General features: G+C 37.2%; 1 protein-coding gene across 3 annotated transcripts in view; it reads left to right on the top strand.

The window, feature by feature from the left end:
• Dpyd (dihydropyrimidine dehydrogenase) overlaps positions 1-21,374 on the top strand; it is a 706,501-nt gene that overhangs the window by 387,231 nt on the left and 297,896 nt on the right. For 2 of the 3 annotated variants that reach the window (XM_048352019.1, XM_048352017.1), the window contains one exon: positions 6,088-6,252. The exons of the other annotated variant lie outside the window; for it this stretch is intronic. In XM_048352019.1, coding sequence (XP_048207976.1) covers positions 6,088-6,252 — 165 coding nt within the window. The remainder of the gene's footprint in view (positions 1-6,087; positions 6,253-21,374) is intronic. 3 annotated transcript variants of the gene reach the window in all.

Genomic DNA, 21,374 nt, shown 5'->3' with positions numbered 1-21,374 from the left:
GTAAACTTATATTACCTCTTGTGTAGTTTTGACATACCATATGCCACCACATCGTTCAGGGGACAGGCTTCTCATTCTGACATGTCTACAGCCACAAAGAAAGCATTTTTGGAGCTATATGTCAAGCAATGCTATAAAGCTCCCTCACTCCCCCATCCCAAATTCTTCTCTGTGTATCTACCTACTCCCAGAGCAATCCCTGATCCAGAATTAGTTTATATCCAGACTTAAGTTTATTTATCTGTCATATTAGTATGTGTCACTGAACAGTATGTGTTTTTTTTTCTTTTGGGGTCATGTATATTTTTCTACAGAAAAGTATCATTTCTACCACTGTTATATATCTCTGTGTGTGTGTTATTTAAATTTTATTTTCATTCAAATTTGTTGGACTCCCCATTCTCTTTCTAGTCTCTTATCAACACATTTCTGCAAAGTTTCCTTTCCTATTCACTCTGGCCATTGTGACTGTCTTAATTCAGTAGTAACCATGGAAACATTTTGGTCTTATTTTTATTAGGATATGAGAGGTCAAGTAAATGAACTTAAACAAACAAATATGATCAGTTTGTTGCTATTTAAATCTTGTTACTAATGCTGAAAAATCACTAGCATCACTTCAAACATTAAAGGTCACAAGCACTTGGTTTTTAATTGTAGTTTCACTGACACACAGAGGAGAGCGACCACCTCGAATTTCCTTTTCTATAAGTAGCTCTTTTTAAAAAGCCGTAAAGGTTTGTTGTGCTGAAGATCAAAGTTACAGAGATTCATCTTCTTGATTATAGCGGATGAACTCATCTACTCTAACTATTCCTGGATATGTTTATTTTGTTGTACTAGCTCCCTTAAGCAATACTAATATGCCTTATCTATTAAATATTAAAGCAAACTATTCTCTTATTAAGTCATACTCAAAGTCTAGAATTCCCAGGTCAAAAGTGTTAGTAAGTTATTTCCCAATTATTGAAACTCTAGCTCTAATCAAATAACCAAGGATAATTGATAGTAGTCCCATTTTCATTCATCTTTCACTGAATTGAAGGAAATTCTAGAAGTCTCAAGTCAGTAAAGGAAATTTTTGGCAAAGCCATACCAAACATGACTTAAATCATGAAAACAAAATTGTAAATAAAGATTCCACTGACAGATTGATTATAAGGCAATTGTACTGAAATTTCCTACTCTTGTTGATTTTATTAAATTATTCATTTTTGTAATTTCTAGGCATTTAATGCTTGACTCACTGTGTAGATCACAATTTACACTGTAGGTATTTATAGTTTGTCTAGGTGTAGAACACCTTTTATCTCTGTTCAAATTTCTTTTTTACCTTTTTGTTTTATTTTTATTTCATTTCTCAATAGTTCATTTTAGTAACATTTGCAAAACTATCCATCTACAATGGGCTTAAATAAACAGCTGGTCCTTCCACACTGTTGGAGAAGGACCTGTTCTTACCAAGTGAGTGATTTGATTGATAACAGGTACTTAGTAAATTCATGTATGCTAAGGTAATCTGAATTTTATCCAAAATAAGGAAAAGGTAACACTGAGCACATCACATTGAATAATATACTTAAAAACTTTTGCCTGGCTCAGCAGTGTGCTTATTTAGGCTTTGTATGCTGTTTGTCTAAGACATTTTCTAGTAAGATTATTCAGATCCATTAGTTGTACACGGGAGGTTTGGGACACTTCTATGCAGGTATTTAGTGAACCCCATCAACCTCACGCCCTCTGTCATTCTCCCCCACCCTTCCTCTGTTCAAATTTTAAAAGGAAAAAATATGTGATCTATTGCATGAAACATTGTGTAGTAAAGCAAAATGAAGGAGTGAACATTTTCTACTTTCAAGTAGAAAAAAATTGCCTCTGACTTTTCTTGGGTTTCTTGTTCATTATCTTATTTAAAAACATCATAAAACCTGGGTGCTGGTGGCTCACGCCTGTAATCCTAGCTACTCAAGAGGCTGAGATCTGAGGATCAAGGGCAGCAGGGACTAAGAAGTCTATGGGATTTTTATCTCCAATTAACCACCAGGAAACTGGAAGTGGCACTGTGGTTCAAGTGGTAGAGTGTTATCATTGAGCTAAAGAGCTCAGGGACAATGATCTGGCCCAGAGTTATAAAAATCCCACAACATAGTAACCATCCTATGCAATACAATTACAGAAAAGAAAAAGAACAATTCCCAACTAATGATAAACTCAACTCACAATAATATACTCACAAAAAGTATTTCTAGTGACAAAACTCTTAAGTTCTGAAGTACCACATGTGAGATCCACTTGAAGAAGCCATTTTCTTGGCTGTCTTCTAATGAAATCTTGGGTTATGGGCCTTTTTGGCTACTGAACATGTGCTGACCTAATTGCTATCTGGAGCTGTACTAGGCCTAGTCTATGGTGTAGACATACTAGACAGATGATGGGTTTCCCCCTCCCCTGCAGGTACAGCTGAAAATCTCATTCTGTATCTTTTATTATGATACTGAAAAGTTCCTTCTTATCTTGTGAAAACCAGATCCTAGCCTGGGTGATAGACCCAAGGAGCAAGTTGTTAGGGTTCTGCTAGGCTGCTTAGCCAAGAAACATCTGATCCAGGTGGCTATGAATCAGGTTAAAACTTCACACCCAAAGAACCCTGATTGCCTCTGAAGAAGGCCCATGTTGGGATCTTAGAGCTCATCCAAACTCAGCAGATGAGGCCAACCATCAGAAAGGCTTTGAGGCTATCTATATTGTTGTTTTGTTATAGTTTCTGTCACCCAAGCGCAGCACAAGACCAAGCAGGGGAGGGTGCAGCAGTGACCATGGGTAACCCAGCACTCTGCCACATCTTGGAGGAACCGTGTTGAGGTACAGGAGAAGTGGTCATTGAGGGTTTGGCAAGTAGGGACTTCAGCCCTACAAGAATAGGCTAGTGGAAAAAGAGGTTAACACAGCCTCTGTGCTTAACGTGGGAACAAAAGGCACTTATTGTGGCCTGACTCTATTATGCTACTGAACAGACTCATGGCCAAGACCTCCTCTAGTGCCAATAGGCTTCTTCAAGAAATATGACATGTGTGTCTGCTACATGTCAGATTAGCAGCAGGACATGAACTATAGAAAACAAGATACTGTTTCTTGCTTACAAATATGACTCACTATGGAAGATACAGTCAAGAACATAGATACTCACAGGCCAAGTGTGGTGCTACATTCCAGCAATCCCAACTACGCAGGGCGGGGGGGGGGGTGGTGGTGAGGAAGGAGCATCACAATCCATGACCGGCTTGGGAAAGGGGTGATGTGAGTGGCAAATTCTCATCATAAGGAAGGCACTATGAGTCAGTGTCCTGTTAAAGTTTTATCTTGTTAAGACTTGAGAGTTGGTGAGATTGGAAAGATTTCTGAAAGGGTCTGAAATCAAATCTGAAGAATGGACAGGAATAGGAATGTTATGAACACACAAAATCCTGTGTGGAAAGATGTGCTCCCAGATCAATGAATTTGCAATGCATTCATTTAAAGCAAATAATTCATCCTTTGTTGAAATGCCCAGCGCATGTGACTTGACAAACAGAAGAGGGACTGGAATCACCACTTAGGCCAATTACTATTTGTGATTTGGGTTGGATTTATCAAAGGGAACTGCATTTAGAATAGTGTGTGCAGAAGAGGTAAGAAGGACTTAAATCCAGATGCCCCTCAGTAGACGAATGGATCAGGAAAATGTGGTACATATACACAATGGAATTTTATGCCTCTATCAGAAAGAATGACATTGCCCCATTCATAAGGAAATGGAAGGACTTGGAAAAAATTATACTAAGTGAAGTGAGCCAGACCCAAAGAAACATGGACTCTATGGTCTCCCTCATAGGGAATAATTAGCACAGGTTTAGGCTAGTCACAGCAGAGAGAGGATCACAAGAGCCCAATAGCCCTTGTGAACACATAAGATGATGCTAAGTGAAATGAACTCCATGTTATGGAAACGACTGTTATATCACGGTTGTAATTACTTTCGACATGCCATGTGAAACCGTAGCTTCTATTGTTGATGATCCACTTGTATCCCCTTCCTGTGGTTGTACCTGCACTATCACTGTATCTTATCTGAGTACATTGGAAACTGTGTATACTGGTATTAGAACCAGGAAAGTGAAAGGGAATACCAAAATTGAGAGACAAAGGATAAAATGACAAACAACTACAAAAGCAATACTTGCAAAACTGTTTGGTGTAAACCAACTGAACAACTCATGGAGGGAGAGGGAAAAGGGGAGGGGGGAGGGGGGAATGAGGGAGGAGGTAATAAACAGTACAAGAAATGTACCCAAGGCCTAACGTATAAAACTGTAACCTCTCTGTACATCACTTTGACAATTTTTTTAAAAATCCTTAAAAAATGTAGCTCTAAAAATTGGAACAGAGAAAAATAAACAGCCTTGTTCAAAAGAAACATTTGCAGAAAGTTTTCTTAGACCCCCTCAATCCAGAACCAATCTGGTGGGCTGTACTGAGTCACCTTGAGGAAGACAGCAAACAATTCTATCAGGATGGAATTTCCACCCAGTAGTCTGGAGCGATTCTGTTTTTGTAATAGGCTTCTCAATAGCAAATCATAGCCATGCTGGTGAAGATGCACACAAATACAATAGAAATAGAAAGACTTAATTAGCAAAACATTAACTGGCATGATTCCTATAAGTTAAAATGTACATATTTGAGAAAGCTTATTGTAACATTTATACCATTTATTTTATAATACACAAATTCAAATGCAAAAGTGAATGTAAATTACCAAAAATTAACATTCAATGTGAAGCAAAATCTTTCTATCCTCCACCACTGTAGCATTTGGCAGATTCAGGAATAAATAATCTTTTGTGGCAAGGGTATGCCTTATCAAACATATGCAGATCAGAACTAATTAATGCTAATTAAGGTTTCCTGTCTATCTAGTTGGAAAAACGTCCAAATGTTATGAAATCCAGTTAGTATGCCTATTACACTAATTGTTTTATATGGGGTGGTTCTTAATTAAAATATGTAAATTGACCTTAATTGCTATATACTAATGGGGGTTCATGTTATCTCAGTAAAAGTGACAAGATGGTGAGGAGGGGTACTTAAAAGACTAATTCTGATAAATCCTTAACTAAATGACCTTTATTCAAAATTAATTTTAATTGGAAGTTGGCAAAAGAAACATTTTTTTCTGCCTTTGTTTCTTTTTATTTGTAGGTAAGGGAAGAATGTTACTCTTCATTGTTAATACAGCTTTAGAAGCAGTTGTGGGTTGTTAATTACACTTAACAAGCAAGTTAATTTCACTGTTTACTGTTTGTACTTATCAGTAAGTTATTGATATCCTCATTTCCATCATAGGAAAGGGGACTTTCTCCTCACTGAATATGAATCTCTAGTTTACCATCCTATACTTAATTTGACCTAGGCAATTTGCTACTGTGTGTGTTCAAGTCTGAAAAACTAGTAATACTTATACATTTTACTTCCTGGATTGACATTTGAATTGACTTCTAGGAAAATTATGCATGCTTTTTCATTATAAATATTAACTCTTTTTGGAACTGTAGTAAATAGTCTGAAGTGATATTTTACATATTCCCTCATAGGTTTTTAGTTTTTATTTGCAAACCAGCGATGTTGTGAATGCCCACAACCAATATGAAGAAATTTAATACTTGTATTTGCTTTTTTCCTAGCTAACCCTAGAACTGCAGACAAAAAATTGCTTTTTCATTTGTAAGTAGTATATGTTCCACTGTATTTAAAAATGTGTTAAAAACTCACCCGTGGCCAGGCATGGATAGCTCACACCTATAATCCTAGCTTCAAGAGACTGAGATCTGAGGATCCATGTTCAAAGCCAGCCTAGGAAGGAAAGCCTATGAGACTCCTAATTCCAGTTAACCACCAAAAAGGCTGGAAGCAGAGGTATGACTCAAGTGGCAAAATTCCAGTCAAAATGTGAGAAATTCCATTTGATAATATCAATTATGATAATGAAGATGATGGGTACTTGTTTTGTTTGCATCAAAAGGAAAGCCAATATTTTTACTCTTTTAACAGGACATTGTGACAAATGTTTCACCCAGAATCATCCGGGGCATCACCTCCGGTCCCGTGTATGGCCCTGGACAAAGCTCCTTCCTGAATATTGAGCTCATCAGTGAAAAGACAGCTGCCTATTGGTGTCAAAGTGTCAGAGAACTAAAGGCTGACTTTCCAGACAACGTAAGTGTGATTTAACAGCTAAAACAAGAGACCTGGCATAAATTGGTGAATATTTATTTAAACATCCAATTCATAGGCTTATAAATATTAATGTGTATAATGTATTTTATGAAAGAATCTGCTAGTTGCTTTGCTGATGCCTAGAAAGATTTTATATATATGTATACACACACACACACACACACACACACACACACACACACACACACACACATATAGAAAGAAAGAAAGAAAACTTAAGGACTCATAAAAAAAATCCCCCACAATGTGAGCCCCTGTTATGAATGGGGCACCATGAAAACATCAGAAGGTTCTACATAAGCAGAGGGAAGAGGAATGAAATACGCATTTTATTGAGTTGGTTTTCATTGAATGTGTCTGATGTTAGGAAGGTGATGACCTCAGGAGGAAATTGCAGGCTATAAATCATTTTAAATATAAACCTAAGGCAGTGGCAGAATATCTTATGGAATTTATTCATATTTTTTCAATGAGATATGATTTACCAAGTTTTGCTAACATCCTATACAAAATAAGTCCAATATCCTTAAGCAATTCTTTTTCTTTTTAAAGAACCATATGTAAATATTTTCAGTAAAAGTAGGTTTAAATGCAATATGTAGTATTTCTCTTGCTGATTATCTATACCCCCCTCCCTCATGCCAATTTTGAGGCTTTAAGGTAGGGCTTATTACTAACACTGTCCCTGAGCTATTTTGCTCAAGGCTAGCCATCTACCACTGAGTCATAGCTCCACTTCCAGCTTTTCTGATGCTTAAAGATTCTCAGTTTCCTGTCCAGGCTGGCTTCTAGTCTTGCCCCTTAGATCTCATTCTTTCTTTTAAAGAGCTGAAAACAAGTGCCAAATTTATAGTATTGTGTATGTTTGTGTTATGGGAAGAATTTTCTATGAAGACAAAAGAGAGTATTTCATGTATTCCAATGATAGCTATTCCCAAGTATTTAAATACTTTAAATCTGACAAATATTTCCCTATAAAAATCTATAGTACAAAACCTTACAAAAGAATGTGTCTAGAATACTATTTGCATAGCCAGTGAAGCTTATTCTCTTTTTGTGCAGCTCTGATGGCTTCACTATTCTTCTTTACCGGAAACAAAATACAATAAATATAATGTATATTTTCTAAGACGATCCTTCAGATGTGAAGAGAACTCTCAAGACCCATCTGAAATCACTAATTTCTCCTTTATAGTAATTTTTAATTTTCTGAGCTGCATGCTGCATTATATCTACTGTGGTATAATTAACTACATAATGTGGACTTCAAATGACTAGTTTTTCTTTTCTATGTTGGTCTTGGGGCTTGGACTTAGAGCATGAATGCTTCTTTTAGCTTTTTTTGCTCAAGGATTGTGCTATACCTCTGAGTCAAACCTCCACTTCTTGCATTTTGGTTTTTAATTGGAGCTAAGAGTCTCATGGAATTTCCTGCCCAAACTGGCTTTGATCTCAGCCTCCTGAGCAGCTAGGATTACAGGCAAGTCACCCCTGTCTAGCAAGCTATTTGTTTTCCTAAAGGACCAACTTCTCTTGGAAAGCTTTTCCCAGAATAATAAGGCTAGGAAATGGTCAACTATAGAAAGAATACTAATATAATATATGTTGTTATTCTATAGTATTGTATACTGGATGGTAGGCATGTAATAATAATAATGTTTGAGCACATCCAGAGTACTTCTGGTATGATACACAATCTTGTGACACTCATATATTTTAAACCCAATTTTCTTTTCAATAACTTTTTAAGATAGACCTAGATGGGAAAGCTGAAGATCACAAAAATTAGACCTTCTTTTCAAAAGTAGCATTTCTACATGATAGAATTAGAGTTTGAACTTAAAGTTGATTTTTATCTCCTATGTGTCTAATAATAATATCCTCTAGTGTACCTACTTCTGTTGCTTTTACAAAGTTGGTATTTATTCTTAATGCAATGGGAAAACAGTGTAGCTTCTTAGATAATGACTTCAATGGTATTGAACACACTGAATTGGGGAAAAATACAAATAAAAATATTTTCCTTGAAAATAACTGCTATCCATGCCTTATTTTCACCTCACATAGTATGTTCTGTGGTCTTTCAGGCAGGAATAAGATGTGGCAATAATAGCCACCAAGAAATTAAGTAGACAAGAAAGCTTAAAGAAAACTTTCTTTGTCAATCCATAGTTAAAGAGAAAAAAAAGATACATTTCAATGTTAAATACAATTAAAATGGCATTCCCATTTGAACCCATGGAAATCATCTGTGCACACCTAGATATCGCCCTGCTCTGAGGCTGGCGCCCCCCACTGCTTTGGAATTATTTTGATGCCAAACCCAATGAGCTGAATGAAAAGAGGTGATCCTTCATTTTCCAAGTTTAATTATCACTCTCACCAGAGTTTTCCCACTTCATTCTCAAGTGCTTGGCTGCCACCTTTAATGACAGGGACTGGATAATTCAACCCAATGTGGCAGCTTCTAAGCCAGGGCTACATTTCTGAAAAAGAAATTGTACCCAGCAAGTTGGCCAGCAAATACCAGACAGGGTAGATACCAATTGATCATGACATAGCAAAGAAAAAAAGGACACCTTGAATATAAAATCAACAAAGTCCTGCTTAAATGTAAAGAGCAGTGTGTGTGTGTATATATGTGTGTATGTGTGTGTGTGTGTGTGTAATCAGTTATAACCATGCCTACACTTACTTACTTTTGAGATTTCCTTTTTTCAAATTGTGAATTACATTTAGCAAACAGACCATTGTGGTGACAATGTATTACTAACAAAGTGTTTTATTCCTAAACTGAGAATTTTTTTTTTTTTTACGAAGCTTGTGATGAAGTATACTGTATAATTAGGGCTTGTAGAAAAATGTAAGTGAATTTTTTTCACTTGTACTACAAAAGTTTTCTAAGTCTTATATTTTTGGCTGGAGAAAATTCCTTTTAATCAAGAAACATGTTCCACTTGATTTAAAGTCACTGAATTAGTGAACAAAAATGGATATGTGTTACCATTGGTGGCAGCAATAGTGTTAGACAAAAGGTCAAAATTTCACAGTGAATCAATGAACTGAGGATAGACCTATCTATGATAGGTTTGTTGGAGAAATAAAGAGTGTGAAAATTAATTATATGCAGCCATATTTTTACAATATTATCAACTCATTGCAGTCTAAGTCCCTTCTCAGTTAATTACTGAGAGAACCTTAAACACAAAAATTAATTAAATAAATTAAAAATTAATTAAGTTATGAAACAAAATAAAATCACAGGACAAATCAGCATTCCCAAAGGTAGTTTATTGACCCAAGGGCATCTAAATGCAAAAATCTCAAGCTTGCCTTTGGACTCTTTGGGTGTAATACACTCTGCTTTTCCAAACACTGGTTTGGAAAGCACAAAACAAAATGTCTAAGATTGTGAAAGATTTCTACTACAGAAAAGTATAATTGTCTTTATACTTTTGCAATACAGGGAGTATAATAATAGACCTTGCACTTTCATAAGAATGGCATAACACCTTCCCAGGTGTTATCTACTAAGTACTGGAATTTTGGTATGCTCTTCCACATAAGTGCATGAAGGATTGACAGCAATGGTGCTGAGCCTCTGCCTGTGCCATTGTTGCTTATCTATCACATTTCTATGGGTTGTTGCATTTCTGATTAAGGAGTACTGACTTCAATAGGATGTTACTAAAAAATAAAAGGCTAATTTTTTCCCAACCCATGTTCCAAAAGCTTAAGCTAAAAAATTCAATTCTAACTGTACATCACACTCTTCTAGGGACCTTAGGAAAAGGGTTTGGGTAGTTTCTCTTAGTGCAGTCATTTAAAAAATGCTGGCAGTGGAGTGAATCTTCATCTGTGTATGTGTGCATGAGTGTGGAAGTATGTGTGTATCTTTTTATTGCTATATCTATGTGTGTATTGTTACCAAGCTCCCTAATTGATTCTGTGGCATACAATTCTCATTACTTATGGTGCTCAACTTACATCATTAATTATAAAATTACATGAGGGGCTGGGAATATGGCCTAGTGACAAGAGTGCTTGCCTCCTACACATGAAGCTCTCAGTTCGATTCCCCAGCACCACATATATGGAAGATGGCCAGAAGGGGCGCTGTGGCTCAGGTGGCAGAGTGCTAGCCTTGAGCTGGAAGAAGCCAGGGACAGTGCTCAGGCCCTGAGTCCAAGGCCCAGGACTGGCCAAAAAAAAAATAAAATAAAATAAAATTACATGAGAACTATTTCTTGAGGGAAGTTTCTTTGTGTCAGACACTGTGCTGCATGTATTTTTCTGAACATAAAAATCTCTTCGTTGTAAAGAAGAGATTCCCAGCCTACCCACCCCCCTGTTTAATTTACAGAAGTGAACATTGACAATGACTTTACTGTTGTCCTGAATCATAGTCCTCAGAGTGAAGGCAATAGAAGTGGAAATCTCATTATACATTGAGAAAGTCCCTTTGGTGCTAAGTAATCTAAGAAATTCAGAACTTAAGCAATGCCTACTTCCTCAAGTGAACATTCTCAAATACAGACTTTGAGAAAAGAAACAAAATATTTTTACTTGACACCAAAGGAAGTTCTGTCATTAGCATGCCATTATTTTATCCTTAAAGGCATTAGGGCATTTTATAGTCTAGCTCTTTTAATTGACGGCAAAAATAAAACAAAACAAAACAAAGTCAGAAACTCAGGTCAGAATTGTTACTTGGCCTCACATTAAATTCTACATTCAGAACAAGGTGAGTCATGTGTAGGTATGTTTTGTATCCCTTTTGCCAGGAGGATGCTCAAAATCTCAACTTATCTCTGTGTAGCATGGACTCTTTGGGCATTCTGACAATGTGCAGCAGCCTTTATTTTTTGTGTTCTAAAAACACACAACAAATCTCAAGAACATTAAAGATTCCCATTATATTAAAATCAAATTCTCATAATTGTGTAAAATAGGGATATAATAATATATGTGCATGGTACTTTCACAAGAATGAAATAACACATTCCAGGGCCTAGTAACTACTGATATAAGTGATATATTTGTATAAGTGTTTGAGTTATACAGCCCAGAGTTTCCTAGAGTGGGGAGAGGTGAAGGAAGAAGGCTTTTTTTGGTCAAGGCTGGCATTCTATCACTTGAGCCACACTTCTACTTCTGGCTTTTGGTTAGTTAACTAGAGATAAAAGTCTCATGAACTTTTATGACCAGGCTGGCTTTGAACTATGATCCTCAGATCTTGGCCTCTTGAGTAGCTACGATTATAGGCTGTGAGCCACTGGTACCCAGCTAGTTGCATGAATTCTGTTATTATCATATGTCAATTCAAAAACCTGAGAAATGGAAAATACAGAAAAGATATAACTTATGAAGACAAAAACAGTCTGCAATAAATCACATGAAAATATATACTGTAGCTAAGGGCAGAATAGTAAGACCTGCAAAAGAAATTATTAGTAACCCTAAAGATCCTAAATGAATTTTTTTTCAAAATACAAAAGGGATGGATGACATGGCTCTATGGAACATTAGCTTCTTTGAGGACAACTGCAAGCAAACTAGTAATATATCAGGTTTACCCAAGCAGATTGAGAGGTACAGACCAGAAAATGTGAAGAATGTATGGCTTTAATTTTCCTGTTTTGCTTAAAATTACGACCGTTCCTCCATCATTTCCAGAAAAATAACAGTAACAAAATACAAGATACTTAACAAACTCCAATCATGATTATCATGAAGAAAGATACATCAAATTAATCAAATCAGTGACAAAATCTTTCAAGTAGCTAGATGTGGAAAACAACGCAAGCTTAGCATCATAGAATTGGAATAACATCTACAAAGTGTTGTGAGAGGAAAAAAGATAAAGTAATACATCTTTCAAAAATATGGATCTCTTGAATACTATTTCAAGTATGATAAAAAGAAGCCTACTGTACAGAAAATGTTTTAAGAGAAGTGTAAAACAGAAGGAAAAATGATCAATGAAGGAAACAAGACTTTGTAATTCAGTAGGTATCTGATTTTTTTATTTTATTCCGTAAGTCACTTTAGGAGACATTTGTTCATTTAAATAGAAGTATCATATAGTGTAGGATAATAACATATGTAAACATAAAATTGATAACAACAGTGTGAAAGTTCTGAGGTAAGGACTGAAAGTATGTAAGTTTCTGATACCTTATATGAAGTTCTATTACGTAGTGGTAGGCTAAATAATTTGAAGATATTCTCAGAGTATCATAAAGAGTGTTTCAAAGGTACTGTGAACTCTAACTCAGCCTTTAAAATACTACAATCAGGAGTTATTGCTAAAAAAGCCAACAACAGATATAAAGTGAGATCCTACAAATTAATCATTTTAATATTTGAATTTCATGACATTTTTACATGGGTGAATATTGAAGACTCATTACTTAATTCAAATACTTGAATCTTCACTTTATAAAAGGATGGATAACAGTTCCTTTACAATTTGAAAAGTGGATAAATTAGATAATCAAAGTAAGACTATTAACCAGGGACAAAAGGATCATTTTGTAATGATAGGGGTCAATTCACCCAGAGATGAAAATAGACATAAATGTTTATGCACTTAATAACTGAGCTTCAAGAGACAGGAAGCAAAAGCTGAGAGAACTACAAGGGGCAGTGGAAATGCCTACCATTATATTTGGGTGTTTGCATTTAAAACTTATTGATAAGATGCTACTACATATTTGAACAACACTATCAACTTACCTGAAATTTCTAGAGTATGCCTCTCAGAGGCAATATTCCATACAGTATTTTCAAATATGTTTGGAATTTTTAGCAAAATAGGTCATATGCTGGGCTTTGAAAGAAGTCTCAACAATTTAAAAATAATTCTCTTCATGAAAATTATTCTTATCACAGCAGAATTGAATTAATAATCAACAACTGGAATATATTTTGGAAATACATAAAGTATTTTTTTTTGCCAGTCCTAGGGCTTGGACTCAGGACCTGAGCACTGTCCCTGAATTTTTTTGGTTCAAGGCTACCTCTTGAGCCACAGTGCCACTTCCAACGTTTTCTTTTATGTAGTGCTGAGGAATGGAATCCAGGGCTTTGTTCATGCTATGCAAGCACTCTACCGCTAAGCCACATTGTCAGCCCATAAAGTATTTTTGAAACAAATATTTCTAAGGTATCCTTGTTTTAAAGAAATATGAAAAAAAACTTTAAATGAAATGAAAATTACTATGTGGAACATAAAAGATATGCCATAAATTTCATTCTCTTGGGCAAATTTATACCACTAAATACATATCTAAGACAGGAAGAAGAGTTCCAAAATAATGACTTCATCAATTACCTTTAAAAGCTACAAGAGGAAGATCAAGTTAAACCCAAGCAAATAAAATGAATAATAGGATAAAATGGAGGGAATCAGTGAAATAGAAAGCAGAGAAATACTAACGGAAAACAATGAGATTAAACTGGTTCCGTGAGAAGACTGAAATCAACCAAACTTCAGTGAGGGCTGAGAAATAAATAATACATACATACATACATACATACATACACACATACATACATACATACATACATACAAAAATAGAGTCTAATTCCAGATATAGAGATTCAGGAAGGCACCGCACCTGAAGATTCTACTGATTTTATAAGGGAAAAAGCACATCTTATTAACAACCTTTGTAAATGAATTCATACCCTTGATGAAGCAGGGAAAATTGCTAATAATGCACCTGCTCAAAGTCTAGTCAAAAGGAAGAGATAATGGGAAAGAAATCAAATTCCTATTTCAGAATGTTTACATGAAGAAAATTTCAATCCTACATGCCTTCCTAAGGGGAGGCTTAGACCCAAAGATTGTGTTTCAAAGACAACCTGCAAAGACAAATCTGTGAGACTTCTATCTCCACTAAACTAGCCCAAATCCACAAACAGAGGTGTGGATCAAGTGGAAGAGCATCAGCTTCCAGCAAACAAACAAAAAGCTAAGCAAGCATGGCGGCTTTAAATTCAAGCCTCAGGACTGGCACCAAAACAAAACAAAAATCACAAAGAAATGCAAAGGACTAAAGAAACAAGTTCTAAACAGCAAATGTGGATATCAAAAACTTTCTGATCTTGAGTGATTTTAATAATAAAATTGCAGTTAACTTATGACTGTAATCAACATAGTGCCTATTAGCATAGAGCAACAAATAAATCAGTGAAGCAAATTACAGAGACCAGGAAAAACAAATAATGTTCATCAATGTATACACAACTGACTTTTAAAAGGTAAAAGCAATTCAGTGTGCAGAGAATTTAATTTCCTTAACCAATAATGCTGATAAAAATGGATATTACTATCCACTATCAAGGAATACTTGATTTACATGATGTAATACAGAATTAATTTAAAATGTCACAAATTTAAATGAAGGAAAAAAGCTAGGAAACTTTTTGAATGAAATATACCAGAAAATCCTTGTGACTTTAGGCTAGGCAAGTATTTCTTCCTCAAATCATTGTGCTGGGGGAAATGAAACAAAGAGAAATGGGTTTTATTCAAATCTATTACTTCTGTCTTCAAATGCATTGTCAAGAAAAATGAAAATTAAAAATGAAATGAAAACCAAACTGAAGTTTGGTTGATTTCAGTCTTCTCAAGGAACCAACTTTTTTTTTCTTTTTTTTAATTAATTAAAAAATTTTTTGACACGGTGTTGTGCAAAAGGGGTACAGTTATGTAGTAGGGCAGTGTGTACATTTCTTGTGATATCTTACACTCTCTTTTTCTGTCCCTTCCCTAGATCAGGTAGACATATATATAATACACAGTGTACCAAAAAACATATACAGTAGCCACGTGGCCTGCGCCAAAGGAAATTCACCTAGGACTTTAAATGTATCGTCAACAATAGAGTTTGCTTATCCTTATCTTATATCATAGGTACATAGCTTTTGAGCTACTGTGATCCACTGAGAGGTCTATTTTTGACCTTTATATGTTGAGTAGTTGTTTGGTTTTAGTTACATAATGTAGGGTCCCTGAACCAAGCCTGTGGGAAATACCATTTGACAAGAAGTTTTTGGTTTCACAGACTTGGTCTCTACTGTCTCCCCCTCCCCCCACCTTAACAGTCATATATCAACGAGATCATGCCCCTTTGTTTTCCGTGTTCTAGGCTTGTCTCGCTCAACATTATTTGTTCAAATTCTGACCATTTCCCTGCGAATACCAATATTTCACCATTTCTAATCGCTATGTAGTATTCTATTGTGTATAGGTACCATATTTTTTGGATCCATTCATCTGTGGAGGGACATTTGGGTTGTTTCCATATTTTGACTATTATGAATTGTGCAGCAATAAACATGGACGTACAGCTGTCTTTTTTATATCTTGAGGCCTGTTGTTCAGCATAGATGCCTAGGAGGGGTATGGCTGGGTCATAGGTTATGTCTATGTTGAGCTTTTTGAGGAACCTCCATACTGTTCTCTAAAGTGGTTGTACTAATTTGCACTCCCACCAACAATGGAGAAGAGTTCCTCTTTCCCTGCATCCCCTACAGCATTTGTTGTTGCCTGAGTTCAGAGAATGGGCCATTTTAACTGGAGTGAGGTGGTATGTCAGGGTTGTTTTTATTTGCATTTCCTTTACTACCAGGGATGTTGAACATTTCCTCATATGTTTCTTTGCCATTTTTATCTCTTCTCTTGTGAAGTCTCTCTTTAGCTTCTTTGCCCATTTCATAATTGGTTTATTGGGCTTGGAGGGGCTTAGTTTTTTGAGTTCTCTGTAGATGACAGATATTAGGCCTTTGTCTGTTGCTGTGCTGGTAAAGATCCTTTCCCATATGGTTGGCTGTCTTTCTAGTTTGGTGGCTATGTCTTTAGCTGTGCATAAACTTTTTAATTTGTAGTAGTCCCATTTGTTGAGTTTCTCCCCTATCTGTTGTGCCCCTGGGACCCTATTCAGGAAGTTCCTTCCTGTGCGTATAAGTTCTAGAGAATTTCCTACTCTGTCCTTCAGTAGTTTCAAGGATTCAGGTCTGATGTTGAGGTCCTTGATCCATTTTGAGTTGATCTTGGTGCATGGTGATAGGCTTGGGTCTACTTTGAGTTTTCTGCATATGGCTGCCCAGTTTTCCCAGCACCAGTAGTTGAAGAGGCTATGTTTTTTTCCATTGTATGTCTTTAGCTCCTTTGTCGAATATCAGCTGACTGTAAGAGTGCGGTTTTATTTCTGGATCTTCAATTCCAATCCGTTGGTCTTCAGGTCCGTTTTTATACCAATACCAGGCTGTTTTTGTTATGATGGCTCTGTAATAGAGCTTGAAGTCTGGTATTGTGATACCTCCTGCACTGCTTTTTTTGCCTAGAAATGCTTTGGCTATTCTTGGTCTTTTGCTGTTCCATATGAATTTATGGGTTGCTTTTTCTGTTTCAGTGAAGAATGTAGCTGGGATCTTGATAGGATTGCATTGAATCTGTATAACAATTTGGGCAATATGGCCATTTTCACTATATTGATTCTGCCTACCCATGAGCATGGGAGGTCTTTCCATCTCCTTGTGTCTTTGTTGATTTCCCTTTTTAGATTTTTATAGTTCTCATTAAATAGGTCCTTCACCTATTTAGTTAGGTTGATCCCTAGGTAATTTATTCTTTTTTTAGCTATTGCAAATGGTATTATTTCCATAATTTCCTTTTCGGCTTGTACATTGCTGGTGTACAGAAAAGCTGCTGACTTTTGTGGATTGATTTTGTATCCTGCTACTTTGCCAAAATGGTTTGTTAGGTGTAGGAGTTTGGGGACTGAGTTTTTTGGGTCCTTCAGATATAAGATCATGTCATCTGCAAATAGGGATATTTTGATTTCTTCTTTGCTGATATGGATCCCTTTGATGTCCTCTCTTGCCTTGTTGTTGTGGCGAGGGATTCCAGCACTATGTTGAAAAGAAGTGGGGAGAGTGGGCATCCTTGTCTTCTTCGTGAGTTTAGAAGGAATGATTTTAGTTTCCCTCCATTTAATATGATATTAGCAGTTGCTCTGTTGAATATGGCTTTTATTGTCTTAAGGAATGTTCCATCTATTCCTGTTCTCTCCAGAGCTTTTAATAAGTAGGGATGTTGTATTTTGTCAAAGGCTTTTTTGGGCATCGACTGAGATAACAATGTGATTCTTGATTTTAGTTCTGTTTATGTGGTGAATTTCATTGATTAATTTACGGATGTTGAACCATCCTTGTGTCTGTGGGATGAAGCCTACTTGGTCATGATGTATAATTTTCTTGATCACTTTCTGGATCCTGTTAACTAATATTTTATTGAGGAGCTTTGCATCTTGTTCATTAGTGATATTGGTCTGTAGTTTTCTTTTTTAGTTGGGTCTTTGCCTGGTTTGGGGATGAGTATAATATTAGCTTCATAGAATGTGTTTGGGATTTCTCCCTCTGTTTCTATTTCGTGGAAGAGTTGGAGGAGTATTGGTATTAGCTCCTCACTAAAGGTTTTATAGAATTAGTTGGTGAATACATCTGGGCCTGGGCTTGTCTTTGTTGGGAGGCTCTTGATTACCCCCTGTATCTCGCTGTAAGTTATTGGTTTATTTAGTTGATTTATTTCTTCTTGATTCAGTCTGGGCAGTTTATACTTCCTTAAGAATTGATCCATTTCTGTAAAATTATTGTTTTTTAGTGAGTAGAGGCTCTGGAAGTAGTTCCTTATGATTGTTTGAATATCATGTGTACTTGTTGTAATTTTTCCGGTGGAGTCCCTGATTTTACGTATATGAGTCTCTTCTCTTCTTTTTTTGTAAGTCTTGCGAGGGGTCTATCAATTTTATTTATTTTCTCAAAGAACCAGCTTTTAGTCTTATTTATTTGTTGAATGGTCTTTCTATTTTCAATCAGATTTATCTCTTTTTTAATCTTTGTGATCTCCCTCCTCCTAGTCATTTTAGATTTGATCATTTCATGTTTATCCAATTGTTTTAGTTTTATTGTGATTTTATTCACCTGCTCTGCTTCCATTATTTTAATGTGAGTGCTGAGGGCAATGATCTTGCCCCTCAGCACTGCCTTAGCTGTATCCCATAGGTTTCTTTGTGATGTATTTTCATTGTCATTGTGGCTTATGAATTCGTTAATTTCATCCTTAATTTGGTCTGTGACCCAAGTGTTGGATAACAGTGAGGGGTTTAGTCTCCAAATATTTGTATAGACTCTGTGGTATCCTTTGTTATTGAGGGTTACCTTTAATCCACAGTGATCAGATATAATACATGGGATGACGTCAATACTTTTGTATTTGCTGAGGTTCTTTGTATGGGCTACGACATGGTCTATTTTGGAGTATGATCCATGGGCTGCTGAGAAGAAGGTGTTTTGGGTCTCTGTGGGGTAGAAGACTCAGTATAGATCTGTCAGATCCATTTGGGATATGGTGTTACATAGGTCCTCAGCCTCCTTGCTAATCCCCTGGGTGTTGGATCTGTCTGTTGGAGAGAGTGGGATATTAAAGTCACCTACTATGATTGTGTTTGGGTCTATCTTGTTCTGTAGTTCTGTGCGAATTTGCTTGACATATGTAGGGCCTCTTTTGATAGGTGAGTATAAATTTGTCACCGTGATGTTTTGATTTTGGATTTTTCCTTTTATTAAAAGGTAGTGGGGCTGGGGATATAGCCTAGTGGCAAAAAGTGCCTGCCTCGGATACACGAGGCCCTAGGTTCGATTCCCCAGCACCACATATACAGAAAACGGCCAGAAGTGGCGCTGTGGCTCAAGTGGCAGAGTGCTAGCCTTGAGCGGGAAGAAGCCAGGGACAGTGCTCAGGCCCTGAGTCCAAGGCCCAGGATTGGCCAAAAAAAAAAAGGTAGTGCCCTTCATTGTCTTTTTGAGTTGATTTTAATGAGAAGTCCAGCTTGTCTGAAATCAGGATGGCTACTGCTGCTGTTTTGGTAGGTGCTTTTGCTTGGAAGATCTTGCTCCATCCTTTCATTTGGCACCAGTTTTTGTCCCTTGCTGTAAGATGGGTCTCTTGACAACAGATGGAAACTTTTTGTTTACGGATCCACTCTGTCAGTCTGCTCCTCTTTATCAGCGAGTTTATACTGTTTATATTCAAAGAGATCATGGATAAGAGTGTTTTCTTTTTCCTTCCATTTTCCTGTTAGGTTGTTTTTCCACTCCTTTTTTTCTTGTCTTTATTGAGCTGCTTTTTCTTTTGGGCTCTGGCTATTGTAGTTTCTTTCTGTTTTGTCTTGGGGTCCTGTATGTTTTCTGTTGGTTGGGGTTACCCTCTTAGCATTTGCTGTAAGGCTGGTTTTTTTATTCACATTCTCCTTTAGATCCTCTTTGCTATGGAGAGATCTGGTTTTTCCCTCGAAGGTGAATTCTAGTTTTGCTGGATATCTAATTCTGGTTTGGCAATTGTTGGCCTGGAGGACTTGGATTGTGTTCTTCCACACTCTTCGTGCATTGTAGGTTTGTGTGGAGAGTTCTGCTGTGATTCTGATCCTTTTTCCATTGTAATATAGCTCTTTCTTCACTTTGGCTGAATTCAAAATTTGCTCTTTGTTCTTGAGATCTGAAGTATTGATTATTATGTGCCTGGGGGAGGATTTTCTAGGGTCTGGTCTGCCAGGTGTCCTATAGGCTCCAGTTACTTGGGTGAGGTCCCTTGTGAGATTGGGGACGTTTTCTGCAATAACTCTATTGAAAATATGTTGTAGCCCTCTGCTCTGGTATTTGGCTCCTTCTTCTATTCCAATTATGTGCAGAGTATATCTCTTGTCTTTGTTCACTAGCTCCTGGATTAGTCTGCCCTGGAGTGTGGTAATTTTCTGGTCCTTACCGGCTGCATCATCGTCCGAAAGAGAGATTTGGGATTTAATATGATCAATTCTTTGTGATGTGGCTTCAAGTGTGGAGTTTATGGATGTCAGGGAGCTATTTATGGTTGCCAGATCAGCTCTGATCGTGGAAATTTCTTCCTTTAAAGAGTTGTATTTTAAATCTATTTTTTCATGCATTTTGCTTCTCAGGATATTAAGGTCTTCTTTAAAAGAGGTTTGCACTGTATACATTTTTGCTTCCAATTCTTTCTTGACTTCCTGAAGGTCCTTCAAGACTTCCATTCTAAACTCCTGGAATTGTTTTCTGAATTCGTTCTTGAGGCTTTCCCTCATTTCTACTATCATAGCCTCAGTTGTTTTTTTTTTATTCTCCATCTCCTCTTCAGTCGTACTACTTTTTTGAGCTGGTGAGTTGGCTTGCCCTTTCATGAAATTTGTAATATTTCTTTGTGATTTGCGCATCTGGAGATATGTACATGGAGCCCTTGGCTTGGCTTTGTTCTGGTTCCCGCTGGTCCATCAGTGGAGACTTGTTTATGTCCTGGCTCTGGGTTTGAGTTTGGCTGTTGAACCTTACTGCCCAATGGGTGAGTGTGACCGTCTCAGTTGTTGCCGAGGCGGTCACCCTCACTGCACTTGGGGGTGGTCTGTGTGACTGTGTGGTTCTGTGTCTTTCTCTGTAGGACTTTGCCCTGTCGCTGTGTTGTGCTGACCCTAGTGTGTCCCTGATTGGGGTTTGCGGGTCGCTGGTTCAGCGTGGCATGGAGACTTTTCTCTTCTTTGATTCTTTTCTCACTAGGTGCCATGGTCAAAAGAGCTTACCTCTCAGCTTTAGAATTTCCGCTGAGAGGCGGCTTGCCCACCTCTGTGGAGTGTTCCTGTTGGAGCAGGTGTTGCTGTTGAGGGGTGGCCTGTGTGACTTTTCGACTGCTGCTTCTCTGGTTGCTGACAGTCTGCGGTCCTGTTTACCACTGCCAGGTCCCCTTTCCTAGCCTAGCCCTGTTCAGGCTGGGGTCGGCGCGGTGGTGGGGGGGGGGGTACCCCGGAGGTTTTCTGGCTCTGTGCAGGTTATAGGCTCTTCTTTTTTTGTCCTTCTTTGTTCCCTGTGTTTCTCTGTTTGTTCGGGTTGTTGGGTTTGCTGGTCTCTTGATAGGGTGCTGGGTGTTGGAGTTCCCAGCTCACTATTCAGTTTGAGCGAGTTGGGGTGCCTCCCTATTGTGACAGCACCATCTTCCTCCCTAGGAACCAACTTTATTCCCATTGTTT

This window comes from Perognathus longimembris, chromosome 7 (assembly GCF_023159225.1).
Source record: "Perognathus longimembris pacificus isolate PPM17 chromosome 7, ASM2315922v1, whole genome shotgun sequence".
Taxonomy (NCBI): domain Eukaryota; kingdom Metazoa; phylum Chordata; class Mammalia; order Rodentia; family Heteromyidae; genus Perognathus; species Perognathus longimembris.
The sequence above is the reverse complement of the archived record's forward strand: the minus strand, read 5'-3'. Positions and strand labels throughout refer to the sequence as shown.